General features: G+C 40.6%; 1 protein-coding gene across 8 annotated transcripts in view; it reads right to left on the bottom strand.

Moving 5' to 3' along the window:
* Positions 1–25,604, bottom strand: part of NSMAF (neutral sphingomyelinase activation associated factor) — a 57,945-nt gene extending 32,341 nt beyond the window's left edge. For 2 of the 8 annotated variants that reach the window (XM_048212390.2, XM_044390354.3), the window contains exons 1-6: positions 25,070–25,602; positions 8,070–8,159; positions 5,237–5,315; positions 5,071–5,138; positions 4,954–4,990; positions 952–1,002 (exon numbers count right to left, since the gene is read on the bottom strand). In XM_048212390.2, the coding sequence (XP_048068347.1) occupies positions 952–1,002; positions 4,954–4,990; positions 5,071–5,138; positions 5,237–5,315; positions 8,070–8,159; positions 25,070–25,128 (384 nt within the window). In that variant the 5' untranslated portion in view covers positions 25,129–25,602. Of the gene's footprint in view, positions 1–951; positions 1,003–4,953; positions 4,991–5,070; positions 5,139–5,236; positions 5,316–8,069; positions 8,160–18,670; positions 24,593–25,069 lie in introns of those variants that run through there. The other 6 variants (XM_044390357.3, XM_044390352.3, XM_048212388.2 and 3 more) reach the window with 5 other exon arrangements.
* Positions 25,605–26,289: the final 685 nt, after the last annotated feature.

Consider the following 26,289-nt stretch of genomic DNA (forward strand, 5'->3'; position numbering starts at 1 on the left):
CAACCCCATGAGGCTTTTGTCCATGTGTGGCGGTACAAGCCAACAGCAGGGGTGACGGTGTAGTAGGGGTGTTTAGTTTAGCCTGGGAGCAGGCTGCAGGGCAAGGGATGCCCCACACAATTAAGAACTATCCTTCCCCAAATGCCAACAGCCCCACCTGAGAGTTATTAAATCTCATATTTACAGTTTCTGACTAACTGGCACAGGCAAGTGTTTCTTGTGCACAAACCCCCAAGGCCACAGCGTGTGGTCCGCGTGTCCCACAAGTGCTGGCTGAGAAACTGCAGAGACAGAGACTCGGCCTGTAGGGCTGTCTGCTCAGAGAGGGTGGCTTTTCCTCATTCGCAGAGGTGGTGGCCCTATCCAGAGCACTAGCCTGATGCAGGTCCTATAAAGTATTATCCTATAATGCAGGTCCTATAAAATATCTTGTGGTAAAAGTACTGGTAAAAGCTGAAGCAAAAGAATTAAATAAAGCCCAGAATGGTTAAATGTAACATCTATGCTTACCTGACAAGTCCTGGAAAGCCAGATATTCTATTCAAGTCTACTCATAGCTTCTCCCAATTAAGAGAATTTATAAATTATGACTAAGCTCCCAAATAAGGGTACTTTATAACCTATAAATATTTCTCAAGCATTTAAAAAAATACATTCTCAGTGATATCCAGCAAATAATCTTATAAATGATACATATTCTGATTTCAATTTTTAATCTAATAATTAAAGCTTTTTTCTCCCCTATTTGACACATTTGTTTTGAAGTCAAAAAGTTAATTGAAATCTCTTGGACTGAACTCTCCCTTGGGTAATTCTGTTTTAAGTGCTGGTAACAAGGTTCTAAATACTCATTATTATTATATTTGATTAAAGATGTTAATAAAGTCACAAAATCTTATTGCTTAAAATCACTATACAAATTGCTAGGAATAAATGAAAGGCTTTACTTACCCTTTCGATTTTATATGGGGCAACAATGTTGTGTTCTTTAATGAAATATACCTGAGAAAAACAAATCAATGCTTGTAAAATAACTAAAAATTTTCAGAGTAATGAGTTACCATAAATCAGGATATTATGAATTGAATTTAAATCATTGTTACATAATCTCAATTTCAAGCCCTTGCATTAATCTTAGTATGACTTTAATGTTCTGATGTTAGAATAACAAATATTAAATTAACAAGAGATTCATCAAGGCAACAAGTTAGCAATCACTACTGGATAAATAAAATATTTAAGATGTTTTATGAATGTCGGTACTTTTACCAAGTAACCAAGTAGACGGCCGAAGGAAGGTAATGTAAGGGCCAATTTTCTAAGAAATGGGTAAAACAGAGTCACTGTGGTATGAAATACATTTATTAACATAAAGAAATTTCTCTTCTCTAGAGGTGATCTGGGCACACGGTATTTCATATACACTTACACTGTATGTCAGCAACCGTGTCTAACAAGCAACGTCAGCCCCAGAGCCATTAACATGGAGCCTGGACCCTTAGCCCTGCCTTCCCGACTGTTTTGGTGAAGGGTTGCCTGGCTGGGCCCTCAACACCAGCCACTTGACTAGGCCACAGAATGCAGACCTCCCTCCATCTGTCAGCTGTTCAAAACCTTTGCTTCTGTGGTAATATGCTCGTGCACTTTCTCCCATTTGAAACAAACCATAGATAAAAACCCTCCCTTGGTCTTATATCCTCCTTTTGCCATTTCTGTTCCTTTTTGTGGCAAAACTGTTTGCAAGAGCTGACTGTACTTTCTCTTGGGCTCAGGACTGGTTTTCAGCTGCACCACATTACAGAATCCAGTCCTGAGAAGGTCACAAAAGGTGCAAAGATCGCCATGTCACCAAATCCAAGAGTCTGTTCTAAGGACTTCCTCGATTCTGTTTCTCAGAGCACAGGACAGAGTTGATAGTTCTTCCTGAAGCAGTTTTCCAGTTGGCTTCCAGCCACCGGCTCCTGGCCCTCCCCGACCTCACCCACTGCTCCTACTGTCTTTCTTCGGACCCTGTCTTCCTAACCTCCCCCCCGGTGGAGCTGCTGGGGCTTCGTCCTCAGATGCCCTGTGCACAATGGAAGCCTCATCCAGCCCCAGGGCGTTACCCAGGTTCTCTTTCTCATCTCCGCCTCCTCCCTGAGACCCACACCATTGCTCCCAAATGCCTACCAGATGTTTCCTCTCAGAGGCAACATTCTGAACAAAGCCTGCTCTTCTCCAGGCTTCTTTACAGCAGTAAATGGCACTGCTATCCACCCTGCTGGAGTCATTCCTGATTGTTTTCCTTTGTGCCTTACAACTAATGCATCAGCACATCTGTGGGGCTTTCCTTCAGAATATATCCAGACGCTGACCGCCTCTCACCCTGCATCACTACCATCCTGATCCAAAACCTCTGGGTTCCCGCACCCCTAAAGGCCCTCCTTGCTTCTGCTCATACCCCCTCCCCCCACAGCATATTATCTACCAGGCCTCCAAGAGATGTACAAATACATACGAAGCAGATGGTGCCCCTCTTCTTCTCAGCTCTCTAGGGGTTTTTATCTTTTGTGCTTTATTCGGACTCCTTACTGTGGCCCGTAGGCTCTCCATGACACAGATCCTGCCACTGCTCCAACCCTTCTCCCAGCTGCCCTTTGTGCCTTGCCCCAGGCACAGTCACCCTCACCGTGCCTGCCACCCACCAGGACACTGGCCTCGCAGGGCCTCCATTGCTCAGGATACTGCCTGGCTCATTCACTCAGGCCTTCTGAGCGGTTGCCTTCACATGCACCTCCTTGGCGAGGTGCCCCGGCCACTCTATCTACAGCAGCACACGTGCTCCTCATCCTTCTCTATCCTTTCGTCCTGTTGGCATTGTCTTCACTATAGAAGATGTCTGCTTATTGTCTCTTGCCCCCATCTCAAGATAAAGTCCATGGGGAGAGGGGCTTTGGATATTTTATTCTTTCCTATAGCTTCATAACCTTGAATATACTTACTGAACATACAAATACATGAATAAAAACTATTATTTACACCCACATACACCCCTCTTTATTCTACAAAAGAAAATTTGGAAGCAAAACTCTCTAAAGCCTAAAGGACCATAACATATTTCTGAAACAGTGTGACCACTTAAGGTAGTCAAAACCCACAAAAGTTGAGGTTTTTTTTATTGTGTACTCAATCCAGAAGTTTGAAATAATTCTAGATTGACTAACTGGTCACCCTTGGAGGTGAGGCTGGTTTTGAGTTTGCCTGACATGAGACCTCTTCTTATGGATAATTTTTATAATGGAAACCACACTTCTGACTGAAAAATTACCTCTTCCTTTCAAGATACAGACTTTCTAGCATTCGACCATGATGCAGAAGAATACTTCAGAAACAATGAGAGCACAGGTGCAGGCCACAATGATTAAAAATGGTGTTCTGCCCCCACCACCACCACCCAGAGTGGCTACAGACTGTTTGCCTATATGCCAGTTAAAACTACATGAAGTCAAAGATAGGCTGTGAAATGCTTTCTTCCTTAAGATTCATTGACTCATGGAAATCAGACCTAGAGAATCGCCTAAGCTGATATCTCCCAACTTTCATAAAATACTTTTCAATATGCATTAAAAAGTGTTCCATGAGCAGAAGGGGTAAGTGATCTAAAAACTCTGTTCCCAACCATCTGCCTCCTTGAGTCCCTCATGGCACTTCCTCTGGACCCTCTCTCTGTCTGTTTGCTAAGGCTTCGAGTCAAGTGCTGAAATAAAGAAAGGTGTGTCTTTGCTTCCCACAGCTTTTCCTAAACTTACCTGACCGCAGAAGGATTTTCCTTTGAACACTTCACCGAATTAGGGCTCTGTACATAGTTGGGACAACTTGATCTCTAACCCTCTCATTTTAGAGATGAAGAAGGTAAAATCCAGGGCAAAAAGCAAATGGGAGAGGCCCTCTACTCCCGTATTACATATAATTAAAAAAAAAAAAACACTATAGATGAACTAAGTGTATGATAGGAGAAAAACCGTGTTTTAATTTTTCTCCATGTTGCCGGTATTAAGCACAATACTGGGAATATATATATATGCCGCATAAATTTGGGATGAAAAAAGGTCAGAATCCCAAACCTCATAATTTGTATGAGTTGGCACATCCTGAGTTGGTGCCCTGGTTGTCACCATGAGTCAACCTGAGATCTCCCTCAGTGCTCTGCTGCAGGCCTCCCACCTTCTAAATGGCTCAGAGGCCACAGGAGGGACCACAGTGCTTTCAGCTCAACCCCCACACGCTGTCAGAACTCAAGAGGACAAAACCACCAGCCTGTGGGTGTCACGCAACTCTATAAACATTAAGTATCTCGGGGCGCCTGGGTGGCTCAGTCAGTTGTGTGCCTTAGGCTCCAGTCACGATCCCAGAGTTCCAGGATTGAGCCCTGCATTGGGCTCCCTGCTCAGCTCCCTGCTCCCTTCTCCCTCTGCCCCTCCCCCTGCTTGTGCTGTCTCTCTTGCTCTCTCAAATAAATAAATACAATCTTTTTTTTTTTTTTTAAGATTGTATTTATTTATTTGACAGAGACAGCCAGCGAGAGGGGGAACACAAGCAGGGGGAGTGGGAGAGGAAGAAGCAGGCTCCCAGCAGAGGAGCCTGATGTGGGGCTCGATCCCAGAATGCTGGGATCACGCCCTGAGCCGAAGGCAGACGCTTAATGACTGCGTCACCCAGGCGCCCCGATAAATACAATCTTAAATAAATTAAAAAAAAAAAAATTGAGGATCTCATGAGGGAATCACAGCTTTTAAAAAAATATAGTTCTCAATAGTTCAATCTTAAAAGCATATAAACATCTATTCCAACAGTCTTCATCTGAGATTTCTATAAATAATGTCACCGTGCTAAAAAAAAAAAAAAAAAAAAAAAGTGTGTGTGTGTGTGTATATTCACTGAGGTTAGGAAAAAAATTTACTATGTGCTGCTTACCTGACTGAAAATGAGTGAAATCTCCCCGGATTTTGTCCTACAATGCAGATAGAAGTCATTAAAAATATATAATTTTGGGGGGGGTAGAAGTAAAATTAAACAGTAACAATGACATACTTTGCAAAGTGTCTATTGGATCCATTTTCTCCATGTTTTCCTATTTTTATGCAATCTCTCAAAGGAATCTGCATAAAATTGAGAGAGAAATATTATAGAAATGAGCAGGGTAAAATATACACACAAAAAGTAAGAATGTCTCTGTTCATATTTAAAATGCATTTACCTTAATGATGGGCTGGGATATTGCATCTGGTTCAAAAATAACTGATTTTGAACATATTTTTAAGGAGCCTCTGATTTTCCTAGGGATCAAAGTACTAAGGATTATTATTAATGAACATAATAAAAGTCACTAAAGAATCATAATACATTTTAACTAGAAAATAGATAACTAAAGCATTAACTGAAAGAACAATGTAATTAATTGTAATTACATTGACCCCAGGCTGATGGTTTGCCAACCCGATCCCATTATTCATTAGGGACTGAAATTTTTATCACCCCTTCTGTGTTTATTATCTAGAATTCATCAACAAAGAACAACTTTATAGTATTTATTTATGATTTGGAGTACAGTATTTATCTATGATTTGAAGTACAATTTGTACAAAGAAAGCAGAAAAAAAATGCTTGATTCTTTATCTCTATTTACCAAGTTTTAGAATAAAGAGTTGGTGTCCTAGGATCCCTGCCAGGTAATATAAATATCTCATGAACTGGTGGATTTTAACGATTCTGATGCATCTCTACCACTGCAGGCATTGTTCTTTTTCAATGTCAGTTTGTCCCATTTGTTGCCCAACTCTTCAAGTTGGCCCTTGTGTCCTTTTAATTCGATGTACGGTAGGTTTCGGACACCTCTCTTACTTGCCAGTAGGACAAGATGTGCCATGCTCATCCCGCACCCTTCCTGCCCCAGACTCAGACTCAGCCACTTCTCAAAGAGCCCTCATTCCTTTTCTTGGGAAGCGGTATTCAGAGAGCACAATCTCATTGCTATGGGGTTTTTTCTAGGACTTTCCGGAGGGGAGAGCTAGAAAATACTTTCTTTTAAAAGAAAAGTATATGAATTGATATAAACATTTCCAATTCAAACGTAAGATTAGGCTTTTAACTTAACTCCTTTACTATTAGATTTGTGTCTATTTCATCCTGAAAGTCTTGTCTTGGCATCAACATATTACTCATTTGCTTCATTTAACTATATAAATCAATGTGCATGTGTGAAAAAAACCAGTTTCAAAATAATAATACCATAATTACCAGCAATGATATTACTACTAAAACACGTACAACCTTTCTTGAAATTCTTTTTCTACTCGGGCTATATATATCTCACCAGACACACAAATTACTATGTTGTGAAGGTGATTAAAATAATTCTTCTCTGTGGTTAACCTTCCAACTTATATATACTTTAGTTTACTTGTTTCATTTTCTTTTCAATTTTTAAGATTTACTGTTTCTTCTAAAATTTAATTCTGTATTAAAATCTATGTAAAATATTTCTACATTTCCAAAAGCAGAGTTATAAAATAAGGGGCATTTGGAGAAGTCCAGTTGTCATTTTATATTATTTCCCCATTGTTCCTTCTTCTGTGTAGATAATTGCTTTCATTAGCTTTTAGTTTATGCTTTTTTAAGTACATAATTTAAAATGTTTTGTTTTTAAAAATAGAACCAAAAAATTATCCCTCTCCTTTCATAATTATGTGAAAGAGAGCATACAATACACAATATTCTGCTCTTTACTTTTTGCACCGAGTGCATGCTGGCGATCAGTCCACAGCACTATACAGACCTCCATTCCTTTGTTACCTCTGCATAGTACTCCATTATGAGGACATGCCACTGTTTATTCACTCAGTCCCCTAGTGGATCGTTTCCAGTATTGCAATTACAAGTAGTGTTATGATAAATAACCTTGTACAGACGTCCGTTTCTATATTTCCCAGGGCACCTCTGAGACAGTTCCCTAGAAGCAGCCTTGCTAGATCGATGGGTTAATGCACATGCAATGTTGCCAGATATCACTGAATTTACCTCCATGGGTCGTACCACTGAACTCTAATAATACCTTAAAAATTACAAAAACAGGTTTCAATTTGCTAGCTTATATCTATGTTTAATAATAAACAAATGCACTTAATTTTAAGCAAGACATTTTATGGTATGAGGCAGAGAAATATTGAGAGGAAAAACAACAGTACGGAATTCGGGAGAAGAATGTGAGCAAAATTCCAGAAGTAAGAAAGCAAGGTGCTGCTTTCAAGGAACCATAATTGTCTAATTTGAATGCTCAGGAAACAGACATGTCATAAGCTCCCAAACAAAAAGCTTAAATAATTTTCACTTTAGGTTGTATTTAAACAAATGCCACATGGCCTTGATGGTCTTTTCAAGATAAAAACCTGAAGAACACTAAAAATTAAAGAGTTTATCTAATATCAAAGCATTTCAAGTTGTGGCCTATAGTTAAGGGACATCTCCAAAGGAAATCATTAGCAGATACAATTTTGCGGGAACAATTCTGATCTTAGTTAATTCCAAGTTGGCATTTTAAACAAAATACTTCATTACACATTTTTGTACACAGCTTTCAAAAGCTATGGCCAGAGAAACCGAATCTGTTTTTATAGCAATAAGCACTAATGATTACAATATAGAGAAAACTGATTTTGCTTCCAGTTCAAATCAAATTATTCATTTTGAAAGTACTGATTTTTATGCCGCTCTGGTGTTTTATGATTATTACTTTACAACACCATAACCCAAATAATTGAGAGTGTAAGTATAAAAGTGATACAGGAAAAAAGAGCTGGAATGGATCAGTCCTGTCCAGCTCAGTTAAGACACCCACATGAGAGGAATTCATATACACTGTTTCTCAGCTTTAGAAACTATCTGAAGTTACGACAGCAACTTCTAAGTCCCCATTTCCCGTTACTTTCCCAGTACGAAAGGGGGGCAAATCTATATGACCATACATTTAATTTTAAAGATATCAGACGAGGGAAAGGTCTGCTGGTCCGTAGAGATCCAAAAATCTCCCTTACCTTTCATTCTGACCGCCCTTGTTCTGAATATGATTAGCTGTGTGTTGTTCAAAGTAGTATTCCTCCAAGTTAAGTAGGAGCAAGGAAAATCTAAATTTGGAAAAACCAGAACAAAACAAAACCTCATTTTTGTTTTTTAAAGCATCTGTTCCCAAAATGATTGTCCACTCATTAAATCAACAAATACCTGTTCGGTGTGTATTATACACCAGATGCTCTTCTCTATTCAGTGGGAGAAAGCAACAGACACACTTGCCCAGCCGAGCCAAATATAAAATAAATAAAATTACTCAGAGGTGGATTTTTAAAATTCCTTTAGGAGAAACCCCAAATTTCATGAAATAAAACTTATTTTTGCCTGAACCAAACCTAGGGCTTTCCCACCTATGGAGTTTTCATCCTTTGTTTCTGCTGGCTGACCACCAAGCTTCCCTACCTCCCCTTCCAGACCACACGCCCCTCCCGCTTTAGTGTTCTGCCTCCTGGTTAGTTGCACTTATCCTACCACTTCCACAAGATCACATGCCTCTGAGAGGCAGATATCTAAATATCTCCCTGTAATAACCAGTCTAACACTTTGGTGTTGAATAAATAAGTAAATTGAACAGAACAGGATTAAAATATAGTTCTTTTAAAAGTTTTAAGTGTTTTAAACTTTTTTTAAAAAAGGTTTTATTTATTTATTTGACAGAGACAGAGAAAGCACAAGCAGGGGGAGCAGGAGAGGGAGAAGCAGGCTCCCCACTGAGCTGGGAGCCCAGTGCGGGGCTCGATTACAGCACCCTGGGATCATGACCTGAGCTGAAGGCAGACGCTTAACTGACTGAAATACCCAGGTGCCCAAGTGTTTTAAACTTTTAAAAACACAATAAGGTAATAAGAAAATGTATTAATTCAGTTGTATGGCCACAGAAACAAATACATGGCAAATAACTGGAAACAAGTGTTATTCGTTCCGGAAACATCAGTGGCATCTAGAGTTACAGGAAAAGCTCTCAGGGGGGAGTGTAGGACAGGAGTTCTGGTGTGTTGGAGTGTATGTGTTGGTGTGTGTATCTCCAATAAACATAGCAGATTGGGCATGTATGTCTATTTCTGCTCCCTCCAGAAGCACCACTAAAACTTGAGTGAATGAAAATATTTTTTAAATGGTAAAACCACAGACCAAAGAAAATTGAAGAGTCACAAACAAAGATGAGAGCAACAAATCTGAGAGAAATGGAAAGCAGATGGGAGGAATCAGCAGTGATCAGAACCAGAACGGCACACACCTCCAGTAGAAGGTACCAATCAGAAGAAAACCAACTCAAGTCATAGGACTTCCAAAAAGTCCCGAAATTGCAGGTATCAGGTACAAAGAAGAGAGGGAGGAAGCATGGGGGGTAGTGGGAAGTCTGAATGAGTCAGTACCCAGATTCCTCCCCTGATGCTTATCCTACCTTCCTCTGGTTTTTCTAGAGAAAAACCAGAGGAAGAGTCTCCAAACTAGACATCAAGCACAGTGGAGAGCAGGGCTATGGTGTAAAAAGTAGGAAGACATAACCATTCCAAGTAACAGTTGGTAGATAACTTTTAGAAAAAAATGAAATAGCTGTAGAGAAAAGACCCATGGATAGGGGTATCTAATCTGCAAGAGCCAGGTCTTTACAATATCATCCCATACTGAAGCCCAACAGAGAAGGCCTGCCCACAGTGACACAGAATTACATGCTTCACACTTAAACAGGAACGGATAACCCAAAATCACCAGCCTCTAATATGAAAGAACTAGACCAAAACAAGCAGAAGAACACAACTTGAAGTTCTAGACACAATACAGAGAACAGGAGGTCAAAATCCTATAATAAATATACTTACAAAGAAGAAATTATATTCATGGAACAAGACATTGCTCATTACAAAGAAAATTGAACCAAAAGAAAAATAACTCATAAAGAATAATGACAGCAGGAACCAGCTTTACCATCTAATAGGGTAACTTTTTATTAGCCTATTTATGACTTTAAATCCATGAACAAGAATTAATCATATGCTAAAATGCCAGAGCTCAAAGTAAAACGCTCACTATTAATACTCACTCTGCATTTCAATACAATCACAAGAGTTAGGATTGCTAGAACAGTCCTTTGATGCATCAGATAATTTCCATGAAGGCTTAAATCAGAGAGATATTTATTAGTTAACTTGCCCCTTATTTTCAGTTTGTGCCTTAATGACCTGAAACTCTTTGCTTGGGCTGGAGATTTAACCCTGTCTTCCCACTCTTCATCTCCCCACTCTTCCTCTTAGACAGAAGGTAAAATAAAATAAGTATCTTTAATAAGACAATGGTGTAATTTTATTGCTATGAAGCACAAGTAGCCATCATAGACAACCAGCTCTTCCGTATAATTATTAAAATATAGTCCTATTCCTTGCAATAGCATGAATGGATCTAAAGGATATTAAACTAAGTGAAATAAATCAGAGAAAGACAAATACCATATGATTTCACTCATATGTGGAATTTAAGAAACAAATGAATAAAGAAAAAAAGAATACACAAAAACCCACAAAACCAGATTCACATATAGAAAACTGGTGGTTGCCAGAGGGCAGGTGGATGGGGGATGGCTGAAATAGGTGAAAGGGTTTAAGAGTACATTTGTGATGAGCACTAAGTAATGTACAGGATTGTTGAATAATTATATTATACACTGAAACCAATATAATGCTGTATGTTAATGATACTTAAATTAAAAATAAGTAGGTTTTTTAAAAAAATGTATAATCCTATTATATCTAATAGAATTATATTAATAATTTTATTTATATATGTTAATTATATGTTTTTAGAAGAAAAATAAAATATATTCCTATTATTATATATTATGTACTATATATTACAGTACATTATTATTAAATGTCCATACTACCCAAAGTGATTTGCAAATTCAATGGAATCCTTATCAAAATCTCAATGGCATTTATTAGAGAAATAGAAAAAAAATCCTAAAATGCATATGGAATTGAATAGCCAAAACAATCAAGAAAGAAAAACAAAGCTAGCAGCCTCACAGTTCCTGATTTCAAAACATATTACGAAGCTACAGTAATTGAAACAAAATCAAAATCAGCAAAAAGATACATACACCCACGGAACAGAATAGAGTTCAGAAATAAACCCTCACATATATGGTCAAATATGAGTTCCAAGGCCACAAATAAGAAAAGGACAATCTCTTCAACAAATGATGCTGGGAAAACTGGATTTCCACATGCAAAAGAATGAAGTTGGGCCCTTTCTTTCTTTCTTTCTTTCTTTCTTTCTTTCTTTCTTTCTTTCTTTTAAAGATTTTATTTATCTATTTGACAGAGATAGAGACAGCCAGCGAGAGAGGGAACACAAGCAGGGGGAGTGGGAGAGGAAGAAGCAGGCTCATAGCGGAGGAGCCTGATTTGGGGCTCGATCCCATAACGCCGGGATCACGCCCTGAGCCGAAGGCAGACACTTAACCGCTGTGCCACCCAGGTGCCCCTGGGCCCTTACTTTAACATCACATACAAAAATTAACTCAAGATGGATTAAAGACTTAAATGCAAGACTTGAAAGTATGAAACTCCTAGAAGAAGACTTGGTGGAAAGCTTCACAACATTGTATCTGGCAGTAATTTCTTGGATAGGACACCAAAAGCATAGGCAACAAAAGCAAAAATAAACAAATGTGACTAAATCAAACTTAAAAACCTCTGGGTGGCAAAGAAAACAATCAACAGAATGAGAAGGCAACTTAAACAATTAAAAAAAATATTTGCAAACCACATATCTGAGAAGGAGTTACTACCCAGAATATACAAAGAACTCCTACAGCTCAACAAAAACAAAATGTAACCCAATTAAAAAATGGACAAAAGACTTGAATTGATACTTCTCCAAAGAAGATATACGAATGGCCAAAAAGTATATGAAAAGATACTCAATATCACTAATCATCAGGAAAACACAAACCAAAACTACAAATGAGCCATCACCTCATACACTATTAAAACAAACCAGAACCCCAAAAATAACAAATGTTGGTGAGGATGTGGAGAAACTGGGACCCTTGCCCACTGTTGATAGGACTGTAAAACGTTGCAACTGCTATGGAAAACAGTATAGAGGTTCTTTCAAAAATTAAAAATATAACTACCACACAATCCACAGTCCCACTTCTGGGTATGTATCCCAAAGAACTGGAAACAGGATCTCAAAGAGATATTTGCATCACCATGCTCACGGCAGCATTATTTACAATAGCCAGGAGGGGGAAGCCACCTAAATGTTCATCAACGATGAGCTGATAAAGAAAATGTGGTTTATACATACAATGGAGTATTATTCAGCTTTAAAAAAGAAGGTAGTCCTGTCTAGGTGGAGGAACCATTATGCTAGTGAAATAAGCTAGTCACACAGAAACAAGCATTACATAATTCCACTCATATAAAGTATCTAAAGTCGTCGAACTCTTACCCAGAAAAAACAGAATGGTGGTGGCTAGGAGCTGGTAGTAGGGGAAAAGCAGAGCTGCTTCTCAGGGGGCTGCTCTTCAGTGGGTTGAGAGCTCCAGTTCTGCACAATGGAAAAGCTCTAGCGACCCGCTGCACAACGTGAGCCCACTGGACACTACTGTACTATACACGTAAAAGTGGCTAAGACAGTAAGCCTACATGATGTGTTTTTTACCACAATTAAAAAAAATTAATATCAACTACGTAGAATTGGAGTCACTATCTTGGCAAGTAACTTACATTCTCCTTAATTTACCAAGACGCGCATTTTGTAAGAAATGTAAAACACACGGTACACAGATAGAACCAAATCATATTATTTAAAGTTAAAGGATTAAGGAATTTTTCTGAGTTTGCATTTTCTTTCTACTGAAGTGTTCAGTGACACCTGCTTTAAAAATGTTTGTAGGTACAAATTATTACAATAAAGTTTCATGGTATTTTGTTTTGTTTTGTTTTGTTTTTGTTTTTTTTTTTTAAAGATTTTATTTATTTATTTGACAGAGATAGTGACAGCCAGCGAGAGAGGGAACACAAGCAGGGGGAGTGGGAGAGGAAGAAGCAGGCTCATAGCGGAGGAGCCTGATGTGGGGCTCGATCCCACAACGCCGGGATCACGCCCTGAGCCGAAGGCAGACGCTTAGCCGCTGTGCCACCCAGGTGCCCCTCATGGTATTTTGAATGATGATTTTCAAACCATATCCTCAGGAGGAAAAGGTTCTGTGAAATCACTTTTTAAATGTTTTCTTGAGGAGACTCTCGGCGCTGCCCCTGGAGATTCCTTAGCTTAATCCGTCTTTACAGAAGTGTGGAGGGCTCTTTGGATTCTCTTTGATAAATTTACTCATTCCGCAACTTAACTTTCCTAAAAAGATGCTGCCCCATCCTCAGGTCACCTAATTTGTAAAGCATACTATTCAGCACTCCACCAAAGCATAAAGTAAGTTCACTCAAGGCGGCCCTCAGAGTAACCTTGCGTCTGTGCCCACTCACCCACCACTCCATGCTCTACTGATCAACAGTATTTATAATGGATCCAGAAGATTCGGCTAGTCCATCATTTCTCTGGATTGGAGAGGTTTCACTGTGTTGAGGAGAACTGTTATGTGCTCAGTGAGAGAAAGTGCCCGATGCCGTGGTGACGTGTGTACATGGACAGACACAGGAAAAGGCACGAGCCCTGCACTTGCCGTCTCTACTCTGGGTCAAACTAGACTCTACGGCCCCTACTACTCAGAGAGTTGGTGCAACTATATTGGGCATTTTTTGTGAGCTTCCTAAAATGGCTCTGAAATGAGGACAATAAGAAAAATGTTGAATGGACAAGGGAGAGAACACAGTCTTGTGACTCACCATGAAAATGTGCACCCTGTAATATATTTGACAGTGACCTCTGAATACAGTCACATATTGTCCCACATATCTATATTAACATTAATTTCTCCTTTCTTGATTCTGCTATTAAGACATCAAAAAAAAAAAAAAAACACCCCAAAAAACAAAAACCCACCTTATGCTCTAACAAATTTCCGATAAACTAAGCTGCTGCATTTTCCTGACCTACCAGCCAGAACTCTGACAAAGAGATTAGCACGATGTAACTTTATAGTGGATTCATGCTGGAGCCCGGTGGCAACAGCTTCCTCTTCTAGTGGTTTATAAATGATCTGTCTGATCTAGAATTAGCACTCAACTGACTTACGCACATATGTTCTTTCTGCACCTTTTCAAGTTCCTAGATCGCGGAATGAGTCTGTGGTCCCAAACTCAAATTGTCCTGGCAGCTTGCAGCAGGAGAGGTAGCACGCATCTTCGCCCATCTCAGGAACATTGATTCTGTCATTTCCAGGCTGAAGGTCAGTATCACTAACACAGTACAAAATAAGAGCCACGTCCTCGGTTATACATCAGTTTTCCACTACCGGCCCGGGCCCTAGGCAGCAGCCTGCTTTTAAATTCAACTTTATGATATTAAAAAAAATTTTTTTTTAAATCTGTAGCATTTTTTAAATCCACCACTCAGTTGGGGCTTTAACTTTCTTGATGCTAATTGTGCAGGCCTGTGACATTCTCTTAATCTGTCCCTGGTTGTTGTCCTTCCTATCTTATACTTTTAAAAAATTATAAGCTCAGAGGAACATTACCTATACAACCATCCTATGTTTAATTGCTTGTCTGATTTTCTATAACTCTTCACTGAAGACCACTGGGCTTGGATGTTCTGAATTTTATTTGAAAGTTTCAAAACTTTCTGGATCAATATCCATTCCAGAACCGTCCAGTAATAATAGCTATCTTTTTGTTTTTTCCTTGAAATTTTCAATCTCTGCCTTCTAAAAAATCTACTTCTGTGTTATGACAGAATCCTTCTTGACTCCCCCCCACCCTGGGCTTCAATGATAAACAACGGACTGCCTTTTCCGAAGGTTTCCAGGACTGCTACTTAATTAGTTTCTCTTTAATATTCAGAATTTTGCAAAGGTCTCAAGTTCTCTGCCTTAAAAGAGATTAAAATTTCAACAAGGAAACTCAAGAAACTGTAATTATATCTCACTAAGCATTGACTAAGTAAGCTCTCCTGTCATTGTCTGTGTTGCTATTTCCTGTTTCAATCTACATCAGGTACATGTCTGCCATTTTTTCTACTCACTTAGGTGGCGTGTCACAAAGGAATGCAATTATCCTCCGTTCCTCTTCCTAATAAGTTCTGTGGGTTTTTCCCCTGTATTCACGGATTCCCCTGCAGTTGTACTCCTTGACATTCAGGACCCACTGTCGCACCTACCAACAAGTCATTCCTTTTGAACATCTCTGTAGCTTTTCAGCACTAGATTCCAATCTTTTTTTTTTAATTTCATTTATTTAGTTTTGATTGAGAGAGGAAGAGAGAGAGTGCGTGCATGAGCACGGGGGAGGGGCAGAGGGAGAAGCAGACTCCCCACTGAGCAGGGTGCCAGATGTGGGGCTCGATCCCAGCAGCCCAGGATCATGACCTGAGCTGAAGGCAGACGCTTAACCGACTGAGCCACCCAGGCGCCCCTAGATTCCAATCTTGAGTTCCCATCCTTAGAAGCTCCAGTAACACCTAAGACACACATTAATCCTTTTCTGTAATAAAATTTAACACATTTTATTATCCGTGTTCTACGTATTTGCATAGAGACATCTGAGTGACTAAATGTTATTTCTAGGTCTGGAACTGATAGCTTTCTCACGTAAATTACCGTCCCCCTCTTCCCCTGGAGTAGCATTTCATTTCCTACCAGCTGTCCTCCAGTGTAACCAGTGTCACCATTTCATCTGGCCCTGTGATCCTTTCCTTTGGGGGTACGTTTAAAACTCTACCACTTGGCCAGACTCGGAAATTACATCCCCCTCTGCCTATGTGAGACGCAGTTACTTCCTGGACAAGATGGTTCAGATACTGAAATCCCTTTCATTGTCACCATCCATAGGCCAGTCATTTCCACTTTCAAGTCTCAACTATCTATGAGAACAAATGGCAAAAATATCATCTATGCTTTCAAAATCTTTCAATTTCCTCATCAAGGGTCATAGCCTGAGGGAGGATGCTCCATGAGCCTTCTCTAAACTATGAAGAAGATAAACACGGAAGCATAGTTCAAAGGAACCAAAAAAAAGGGGGGGGATGCTTAATTATTGTTATCTAGAAAGTGCTTCTCAAACCGGAATGTGTGTACGATCATGTGGGGATCACATTAAAATACAGATTCTAATGCAGCACATCTGGGGCGCAGCCTGAGACTGGCCATTTTCTTTCTTTCCTTCTTTTTCTTTTCTTTCTCTCTTTCTCTCTCTCTCTCTCTCTTTCTTTCTTTCTTTCTTAAGATTTTATTTATTTGTCAGAGAGAGAGCACAAGCAGGGGAAGCAGCAGGCAGGGGGAGAAGCAGGCTCCACACTGAGCAGGGAGCCCGATGTGGGACTCGATCCCAAGACCCCAGGATCATGACCTGAGCCGAAGGCAGACGCTTAACCCACTGGGCCACCCAAGCGTGCTTAGACTGTGCATTTCGTAACAAGCTCCAAGGCAACGCAGAGGCTGCTGGCCCATGGATTACACTGAGAATAACAAGGTGCTAACTCATACCCATGTAAACCGGGCTTCTATCATTCCTCAATCATTCTAAATTTCTGAGATACCATAAAAATAAGCATTAGCCTCATATTTAAAACAGAAGCAGCACGTTATGGTGGCACAGGGGGTGGCGTTGGATCACATAACAGCTGTTTTAGCCTTAGCTCAGCCACGACTTGGCTGTTAGACTTTTAGTCCAATCACTTTATCCATTTAGGCCTCAACTATAAAATTGAGGGAAGGGAGACAAATTAGATTACCTCAAAAGTCTCTTCTTAACCAGTGGGTTTATAGATTTACTAAATAGACCCAGGCTTACACAAATCAGCAGGAATCCCACTTCAGACATTATTGGCAGATTACATGTCTAGAACAACAATCTCTCTATAGATACAGAGCCTCTAAAATTGCTAGGTAAATTACTACCATCATTTTTTTGAAATGCTTGGCTGAGGTGATGGGAAAGTGAGGGAAAGCCTCAGAAGAGAGAAGTTAGCAGGTACTGGAGCAGATTTTTCCCCTGGGGCTTTGCCCAACTCTGAGTACTAGACAGCTACATTCATAGGGCCACGTGCCCTGAGAGGACAGGGTGGGTGGGATAGGGGGTGAGCAGGCGCAGAAAAAGCTAGGATCCCTAAAGTTAACACCGTTGGAGGATAGAAATAAAACCACCTACCCAACCTCCCATCCCCTGGAGATGGTAGGACCTGGGCTCTGAACTGGGGGCAAAGTCAGTCTCCCTTGAGAATATGAAACCACCAGCCTGCCTTGACACACATTTGGGGCTAGAACTCACACTACTTATGTAGCCCAATAAAACTCAAGACAAACCAGGGTGGTCTCTCCTAGCACCCCAGGCAGAAATGAATGCAAACACTTTCTGGAAAAATCCACTGAAACTCAGGCCTGCAAGAATTCCCAAGGATAAGCTTCCAAACAACAAGAAGCCACAATCAAAAATCCTAGAACAAATGAGAAACAATATTACCAGATGAGGGTCAATATAAGCAACAGACTGTTCAGTCAAACCTGTAAAAGCTACAGATAATTTATTTTCCATATCTCGTCACTCCAATAGATAAGTTTAAAGAAAGAGAAGGACATCAAAAGTATAACAAAGAAACAGACTTTTATCGAAACTGATCAGGCAGTTATAAATGACCCAAATAGAACTAGAAATTTAAAAATAATTGAAATTAAAGCAAAGGAATGATATAGACAGCAAATTAGGAACTAGAGAAAAAATCTGTAAATTTTAAGATGGATTTACATAACCCAGAATGCAGCACAGAAAAATATAGATAAATGTTAAAGAGTGTTTATGAGAAATAAAAGCAATATTCTAAAAGCTGAAGGCTTGGTTCTAAATTTTCTAAAACTTCAGCTTTAGGAATACCAATCAGGACAGGTAAATAAAAAAGAAATTTCTATACAGACAAACAGCAGAGCACTACAAAGTGGAGATCTTAAAAACGGCCAGAGAAAAGATAGAGTCCTTACAAAGAACAGTTAGACTTAAATGACAAGTGTTTGTTGCAGGCTGGGCTCCCCCGGAATGGAATGTGGCCTCTTGCAAAGCTCCACAGAAGCCTGCTGTGCTCCTGGGTCAAAGGCAAACAGCCCCAGCCAAATGCAAGGCTTGGACCACAGTGTCTTAATTATGCCAGAGAAAGTGCTGGTGGTTCCCTAACCATGAACACAGATAAAATAAGTTCTGCCCCTATCCTGCCACATCATACAGACTCAAGTGCAAGGCTTAACAGCCCCAACCAGGCCAGGGAAGGGGCAAGGCCAATGCACAGCCACAAATGCTGAGCTGGACATGGTGAACCAAGGTTCCATCACAGCACAGCTCTACTGCATCATGGCTCCTGATCATTCCACGGGATCCAGGTTTCTCCTGGAGTCTGAGGCCTGACCCTGTTAGGCAGCTAAGAGCTGCACCACAGCGGGCACAGCACACCTGTTACTGACCTTTTCGCTGAGTTCAGGAATTGAGTTTCCTCCCACCAACAACTGCTCCAGCAAGTTGGGTGCATATTCCCTGGCTATCTGCCTTCATCTGCACGATCTTCAAAATGCTGAGAACATTACAGTTGACCCTTGAACAACTTGGGTTTGAACTGTGCTGATCCACTTACATGTGGGTTTTTTTTTTTTTCAATAAATACACTACAGTACTGTAAATGTATTTTGTCTTCCTTAGGATTTTCTTAACAACATTTTCTTTTCTCTAGCTTACTTTAAAAATACAGTATATAATACATATAGCATACAAAACATGTGTTAATCGAATGTTATTGGAAGGCTTCCAGTAAACAGCAGGCTACCAGTAGTTAAGTTTTGGGGGAGTCAAAAGTTATACACAGATTTTTGACTGTGCAGGGGGGTTGGTGACCAGCCCCCATGTTGTTCAAGGGCCAAAAGTATGCATCTAGCAAAACTGATCTCCAAAACAAGAACATAAACACACGTTCAGACAGACAAAAACAGTTTATTATCATCAGGGGGAACTTCTAAAGGATATTCTTCAGGAAAGAGAAAATAATTAATAGAGAAGATATGATAGGCAAGAAGGAATGCTGAACCAAGACAATGGTAAACATGCATGTAAAACTATATAAACATAAACATTAACTAGACAATTTTAATGTCTAATTTGTAGGTTTAAAATCTAGATTGAAAATACTAGACAATAGAGACTACAATTTAGGATGGGACAACAGAAGTACTCTAAGGTCTTTACAGTGTTAGGGAGAAGGGTTAAGAGAATGATTAGTTTCAGATCTTAAGCTAAATATCAATGTTAAAATTTCAAGGTAAGCTCTAGAAAAACAGAAACAGAATATATAAGTACCGTACTCTTCAGGAAAAATGAAAGAGACCAAGGGAGTCTTAATCCAAAAGAAGGGGAAAAAAAAGACAAAATTAACCAAAAAAATTAAAAAATAAAAATAAATTCAAATACTTCTGTAATATAATAAATGTAAATGTACTAAATCTGTCAAGACAAAAATTATTGGAAAATGAATTATTAAAATATCCAACCACTATTCTATTAATAAGAAATATGCCTAAAACATAAGGACACAGAAAAGTTGAAAAGTAAAAAAATGAAAAAGTCCATATAATGCAAAGAAAACGGATACAGTTATATTAATATCAGACAAAACAGAAAAAAATAATTACTAGTACAGATCATTATATATTGATAAAAGAGTCAATTTTCTAGGAAGATAGCAATTTTAAGCTTACATAGACTTAATAACATCCCCTGAAGATATTGTAGCAAAAATTGATAGAAATATAAGTCAAAGTTTGCATCATGAAGCATCTCCCAGTAATTGATAAGTCAATCAGAAAAAAATTCATTAAGAAAAATGAAGGATCTAAATCTAACTAATAAGCTTAATGTAACAGATATATAGATACTATGCCAATGTTAATATAAATCTATTTTCAACCTCACATCAATTTGTGAAAAATGACTACAATCTAAGTCATAATAATTTCAAAGAATTAGTATTATACAGAACTTATTCACTAAACACAAATTAAAAAATAAAAAACAGGGGCGCCTTGGTGGCTCAGTCGGTTAAGCATCCTACTCTTGATCTCAGCTCAATCTTGATCTCAGGGTCCTGAGTTCAAGCCCCATGCTGGATGTGGAGCCTACTTAATAAAATAAAAACAAAGAGATAATTTCAAAATCTTAGAGTTTTAAATGTTAAGTCACAAGTGTACGTGTCTGAGGGATAAAAGATGAAATTGCAATGGTATTTAGAAAAAAAACAAGCGATGAATTCATTAAATGGCCATACCCACTTTATATCACATCAAAAACAATTTTTTAATAAAAATCATAGAGCAAACGCACTCAAAGTTTATGGTTATCTTCTTGTGTCTTCTTAAATGGTAACCATTTTGGAAGAAGCTAATTTCAGACAACGATAAGGGCATAAAGTAAAGGACCAGTAATGCAGTTTGGGTAAAGCCAATGTAAATTCCGAGTCGATCAAAATATTTGCAACATTTATTTCTCCTCCCACTATTTTTTGTTTTGTTTTGTTTTTTTGTTTTTATGTGAGAAAAATAAACCCTGTTTCTGAGTCACAGTTAGGTAGATTTCCTTCAACCCTTCAGCATTCCTGACTAACTGTGGTTCTGCAGTTTATTTCCATTTTCAACACCTGGCATATCCCAATGAGATATTATAAGAATAGGATGGTAAGTCTTAGAAATAAAAGAATAAACAGGAGTATAGTAAAGCACTTTGCCCTCTCAACCAGTACTTTTAGTATAATAAATACAGAATCAATTGATAAAATAACTTATTAAGTAAAAGATACTTAGTGTCAGTGAGAAATTTAATATCAGCATAACCAAGAGAATCACATACACATGGAATGTTTGAAAGCAAAGTTGAATTCTAAGAAGTGCCCATAAAACTATTAAGGAAATATGTGTGCTCAATATAGAATTCATGATTCATGACAATGTTTTATCCTGGGATGACAGCTTACAAGCTACACCTAAGTAATTTGTTGTACAACATTATAGAGAGAAAAATTTGACTCTCCCCTAGTAAGAGCACGCCTCAACTATCTAAATTTCTAATCGCCCAAGGAAAAAATAGCTATTCTTCCATCACACCACTCCCAGATGTGAAGATAAAAAATATTTAACAATTAGCCTACTCTTAAATCTTAAAATAGAAATATCTTAAATAGCAGCAGTTGTAAAATATCCCTATCTGCTAACCCACTGTACACATTTGTTATTTCCAACAGCTCCAAAGAAAGATATGTGAATTGTCTTTAAAAAATTTTTCCATTTATCTTAACACCTACACAGTGCATTTTTTAAAACCAGCAAAATCAATATAGTTTCTGACATCTAAATCTTAACCAGGATACTAGTGTACTTAACTTTAATGACCAAGTATCTCTTTGTTTTCTAATACTGACAATTACCAAAGCATTTCTTTATAAACATTACTAATAGGTGGCACAGTTGATCAAGCCAGAAATCTGAGAGGACTGCCATGTTGAGCAAATAAAAATACAGGACACCTAGTTCAATCTGAATTTCAGAAAAGTTACCAAAAATTTTAGTATAAATATGCACCAAATATTGCATGGGACATACTTACACTAAAAGATTTTTCAGTATTCATCTGAAATTCAAATTTAACTGGGCATTCGGTATTGTATCTGACAACTCTAGCTGGGATTCTTTCTCTGTTACCTTCTATATGAAATCCACCACTCCAAGACCTGTCCATTCTACCTCTTAAAAACATCTAAAACCCATCCACCTGTCTTCATTTCTTCTGCCCCCATCTTGGTCTAAGCCACCAAACCAAGAAACTGCCAACCCGTCTCTCTGTTCTACCTTTGTAGAAATATCACTTACTCTAAATGCAGTAGCATGAGTTTAATACTAAAGGAAATAAAAGCTAACTTCAGTTGTCTCCTTTCCTGGGGTCATTATTTGGTAGTGGTAGAAATCTAAACTCTCAAAAGCAGCATGAGAGGGGGTCAGTGATCTCACAACTCTGAAGAAGTGAGGCCTTTCGCTGGGTCAGCTCTGAAGCAGTCCCAAGGAAAGTAACAGTTCTCTTGGGTACACCTGAGCCAATGACATAGCTCAATCTTTGTGCTAATTGGTGTTTATTGCCACAAAGGGATGAGCCAGGAAAAATCTGTGCAGAAATAAAGTTGGTTTAAAATATTCTTGTCTTTCAGAGCTCATTCTAAGATTTATAGGGACTGCTTGGTTCTAGCCCACACCTCATTGTGAGACAGATGCCTTTCATCCAACTAGTACTCTATCGACACCTTCTGGGTCAAAGTCCACTTATCAGCCCAAGGTTGCAAAGCCAGGGAGCAGAGCATTAAAAAACTGGAGCAGTCAGCAAGTAGGATTCAAATATATCGAAGATAAGCAGCACCAACTTCTTCAGATTACTGATGTTCAGAAATGGCTGCTGCCTCCTGACAGATGAATACATGTTTTGGTTGTGAGAGCTACAGTTATCTCAGTGCGCTGCTAGCCTGTCACATTGTCTGATCAATAGATACCAACAAAGCAGATTATACACCGAAACCCAAGTGCAGACTTGAAGATTTGTGTGACATTGCAGAGCGGTATAAACCAACCAAATTAAACAAAAATTACAGCTATGGAATTAACTGGCACATCTAAAGAAAACAGGTTTTCCTCTTTATCAAAGAGGCCACAGAATTGTTACAAATGATTCTTTGATCACAGAACATGATGGCAATTCAAGTGCTTGTAAGTTCTTACAATGCGAATTTGCACATCCATCTACTTAATACAGAATACCCCCAATTCTTAATGTTGTTGGTACAGAACAAAGAAGCTCTACTCAAGTTCCTTCCACATGAAACAAGCATTATAAATGAAGTCAGAAGAGCCTCTACAAGTGTGAGTTACTTTATTTACGGTCCAGTTATTATTTATTATTAAAAGATAAGTCTTTCTGTGGATAAAACCTAATCACAAAACCAAAACGTTCTCAGAAGCCATATCCAAGATATACTTTTTTAAAATACATCTTCTCTACAGCACAGAATGAAATTTTAAACCATGGATATCCTGGCCAGCCCAACATTAGAGATTAGAAAAGGACATGAATGTTTGGACAAAATGGGTCAAATCAATACCTATAAAATAAGTGTGGATGCTGCAAGATCACACAAACCTTAAAGCCTACACATGTATTTTACATAATCTGCTTTGTTGGTGTTCACTGTAGGGGCCAAGGGCAGGCTGCCCCAAAATGTGCCCCTTTGGCATCTTATTTGAAATAAAAGTTACTTAAGAAACAGCCAGTGCAAGGTCACTCAGACCCTCCTCTGTCCCCTTGAAAGCAGGAAACAAATCTCCCATATGAGAAATACCCTCCCTGTACCATGAAGTAAAAAAGACATCTTTATCACCAGAGATACGGACTTAGAAGCCAAGAAAGCTGTAGAAACAAGCCTTGTTTTTTTTTTCTAATCTACTACCTCAGCCTAAATTCTGCTTAGAATTCCCTACTAATTAAAGCTCCCAAACACCTGTTTTCCTTTCCTGTCAATGCCTCACAAGTGTATTGTCTCTTTGTCTAAAATGAATAAAAACTACCTTCCTTCATCATTTCTTTAGGTCTCTATATTTTAATAGTGAACCTCTAACTACAGGTAGGAAAACTTTGGCTTTCTCCTTCTGTTAATCTATTTTACATAAATTTCGTTGAGTCCAGCTGGAAGCCCTTCAAGGGTAGAGAAGATTTTTTTCCTTCCCTACACCATTGATCACACAACAAAGTGACAGGCTAGCAGCACTCCTGGTTAACTTGTTCTCACAATCAAAATAACTGTAAAACGATTCATTCCCAGTTCTTTCTGGCACCTGGGACCACAGACCCGAAAATCTGCAAGTTATGTCTGTCACCAGAAATATACTTAGGGCAGAAGTGAGCTTTTTTTTGTTTTGTTTTTACAAACAACTTCCTTTGGAGGCTGAGCATCAGAAACTAAATCGGTGCTGCTTTGAGATCATTTGAGCTTCTACTCCTCGTGGGACCCCAAATCCTTACTAGGATCTGGGAATAATGACTGCTGTGCCTCACCGCGCGTTCGAATCCAAAGCCTTCAAAGACACATATATAATGAGGCCCATTGCTCGGCAGAACACGTTTGTGGGGTTGGCGCTTGGTTTTCTCAGAGTAAGGCCTTTCTTGAGGCCCATCTCGCGGTCCAGCCGGATAGGGGGCTGGGCAGGCCTTAGCCTTCCGTCCGAAGAAGTTGGCAGAAAAAGGAGCAGTGAAGCGGAGCGTCCGCGTCTGCCCCGGTGCAGGCGGGGTGGTCGCTGCCCGCACGGTGCCGCCTGGGCCGAACAACCCTGCGGCTCCCACGCAGTGCCGGGACCCAGCCACCGTGACCGGGGGGCCAGGGGAGGCCGCCGGCCCGCGCACCCCCAGCCGCACCCCTCCAGAGAACGCCGGGCTCGCGTTCGGGGCCGGGCGCCCGCGAGGGAGTCCACGCCAGGACCCGCGCGGCCTCTTCCGGGTGAGCCGAGCCGCGGCCGCCGGGACCGGCGTAGCCCCGCCTGCGCTCCGCTCGCCGGGAGACCGGGGCCCGGACGGGGCCCAGACCCCGGCCGGGTTCCCGGGCTCCGGCCGCGACCCCCGCCCAGCGCCCAGCTCGCCCCGGGCCTCGGCCTTTGTGCCGGGACTCCCACACCGGGACCTGGCTCTGGGACCCCCGCCCGCAACCCCGCTCTCGCCCCCGAACTGGTCCCCGGCCTCCGACCCCCGCTCCCGCCTTCCCCGCCGCCGCCCGCGGGCCCCGGGCAGGCGCTCACCGCTCTTTGGAGTAGAGCTGCAGCTGCTGCTCCCGCCGCTTCTTCCGGATAAACGCCATGGAGGGAGGGCAGGGCGCGGGCGCGCGGGGACGCACGGCTCGGGCGCCGCTGTCGTCCTCGAGGAGTCAGGGACGCGGCTGGGAGGCGGGCCCGGCGAGCCGGCCTGCGAGGTCCCGGCCGGGCGGGGAGGGCGGCTGGGGCCTGGCTTCGCGTGCAGTGGCGGCGCTGGGCGCCCCGCAGCCCGACCGCCCGACGCTGCGCCCCAGGGCCCGCGGCGTCCGGGCCGCGCTCAGCGGAGCATGTTCGCGTGGGGACTCCGGCGGCGCCGTGACTCAGGCCGGAGGAGGGGCGCGCGCTGACCCGAGGCGCCCGACACTCAGGCCCCCGGGGGCCCGCGAGGGACCCGGGCCAGCCTGCGGTCTGTCCTTACACGCCAACGTTCTCCGCTTCACCACCCGCTGCACCGCGGCGTTTTCAATGTTGCACAGACGAAGACGGATGCTAGCCGGCGAACTACCCCGCTCTGCTGGCCGCGGGGACTCGAAATAACGTTTGGGGCTCTCGATCTCTTGGTAGCTGAAAGACTGGGTCGCATGATTTTTTTCTCTTTTTCTAACAGCTTTATTGAGATAGAACTCACGTGCCAAGCAATTCACCCATTAGACTGTACCATTCAGTGGTTTTTAGTATAGTCACAAATACACACCACTGTACCCTTTAATTATTAGACCCCCCGCAGTACCCTTCAGTTATCACCCCCACACTCCCTAAGCCCAACCCTAGTAAGCACCGATCAACTTTTCTGTGTCTATGAATTTGCCTAGTCCTGACATCTCATGCAAAAGCAATCATACATTATGTAGCCTTTTATGTCTGGCTTCTTTCATTTAGCATAAATGTTTTTCAGGTTAATTCACATATCTGTACTTCATTCTTTTTTATTGCTGGAGAGTATTCTAGTGTATGGATATACCATATTATGTTAATCCATTCATCATTTGGCTATTATGAATGATGTTGCAAAGAACATTGTTGTACATATTTTTGCATGGACAGATGTTTTCATGTCTACTGACCACATACTTAGGAGTGGAATTGCTGGGTCATGTGGTAACTGCCAAAATGTTTCCCAAAGTGGCTGCCCCATTTTACATTTCCACCAGCACTGTCTAAGGGTTCCAATTTCTTCACATCGTTGCCAACACTTGTTATTATCTGAC

The sequence above is a fragment of the Ursus arctos genome, unplaced genomic scaffold (genome assembly GCF_023065955.2).
Source record: "Ursus arctos isolate Adak ecotype North America unplaced genomic scaffold, UrsArc2.0 scaffold_6, whole genome shotgun sequence".
Taxonomy (NCBI): domain Eukaryota; kingdom Metazoa; phylum Chordata; class Mammalia; order Carnivora; family Ursidae; genus Ursus; species Ursus arctos.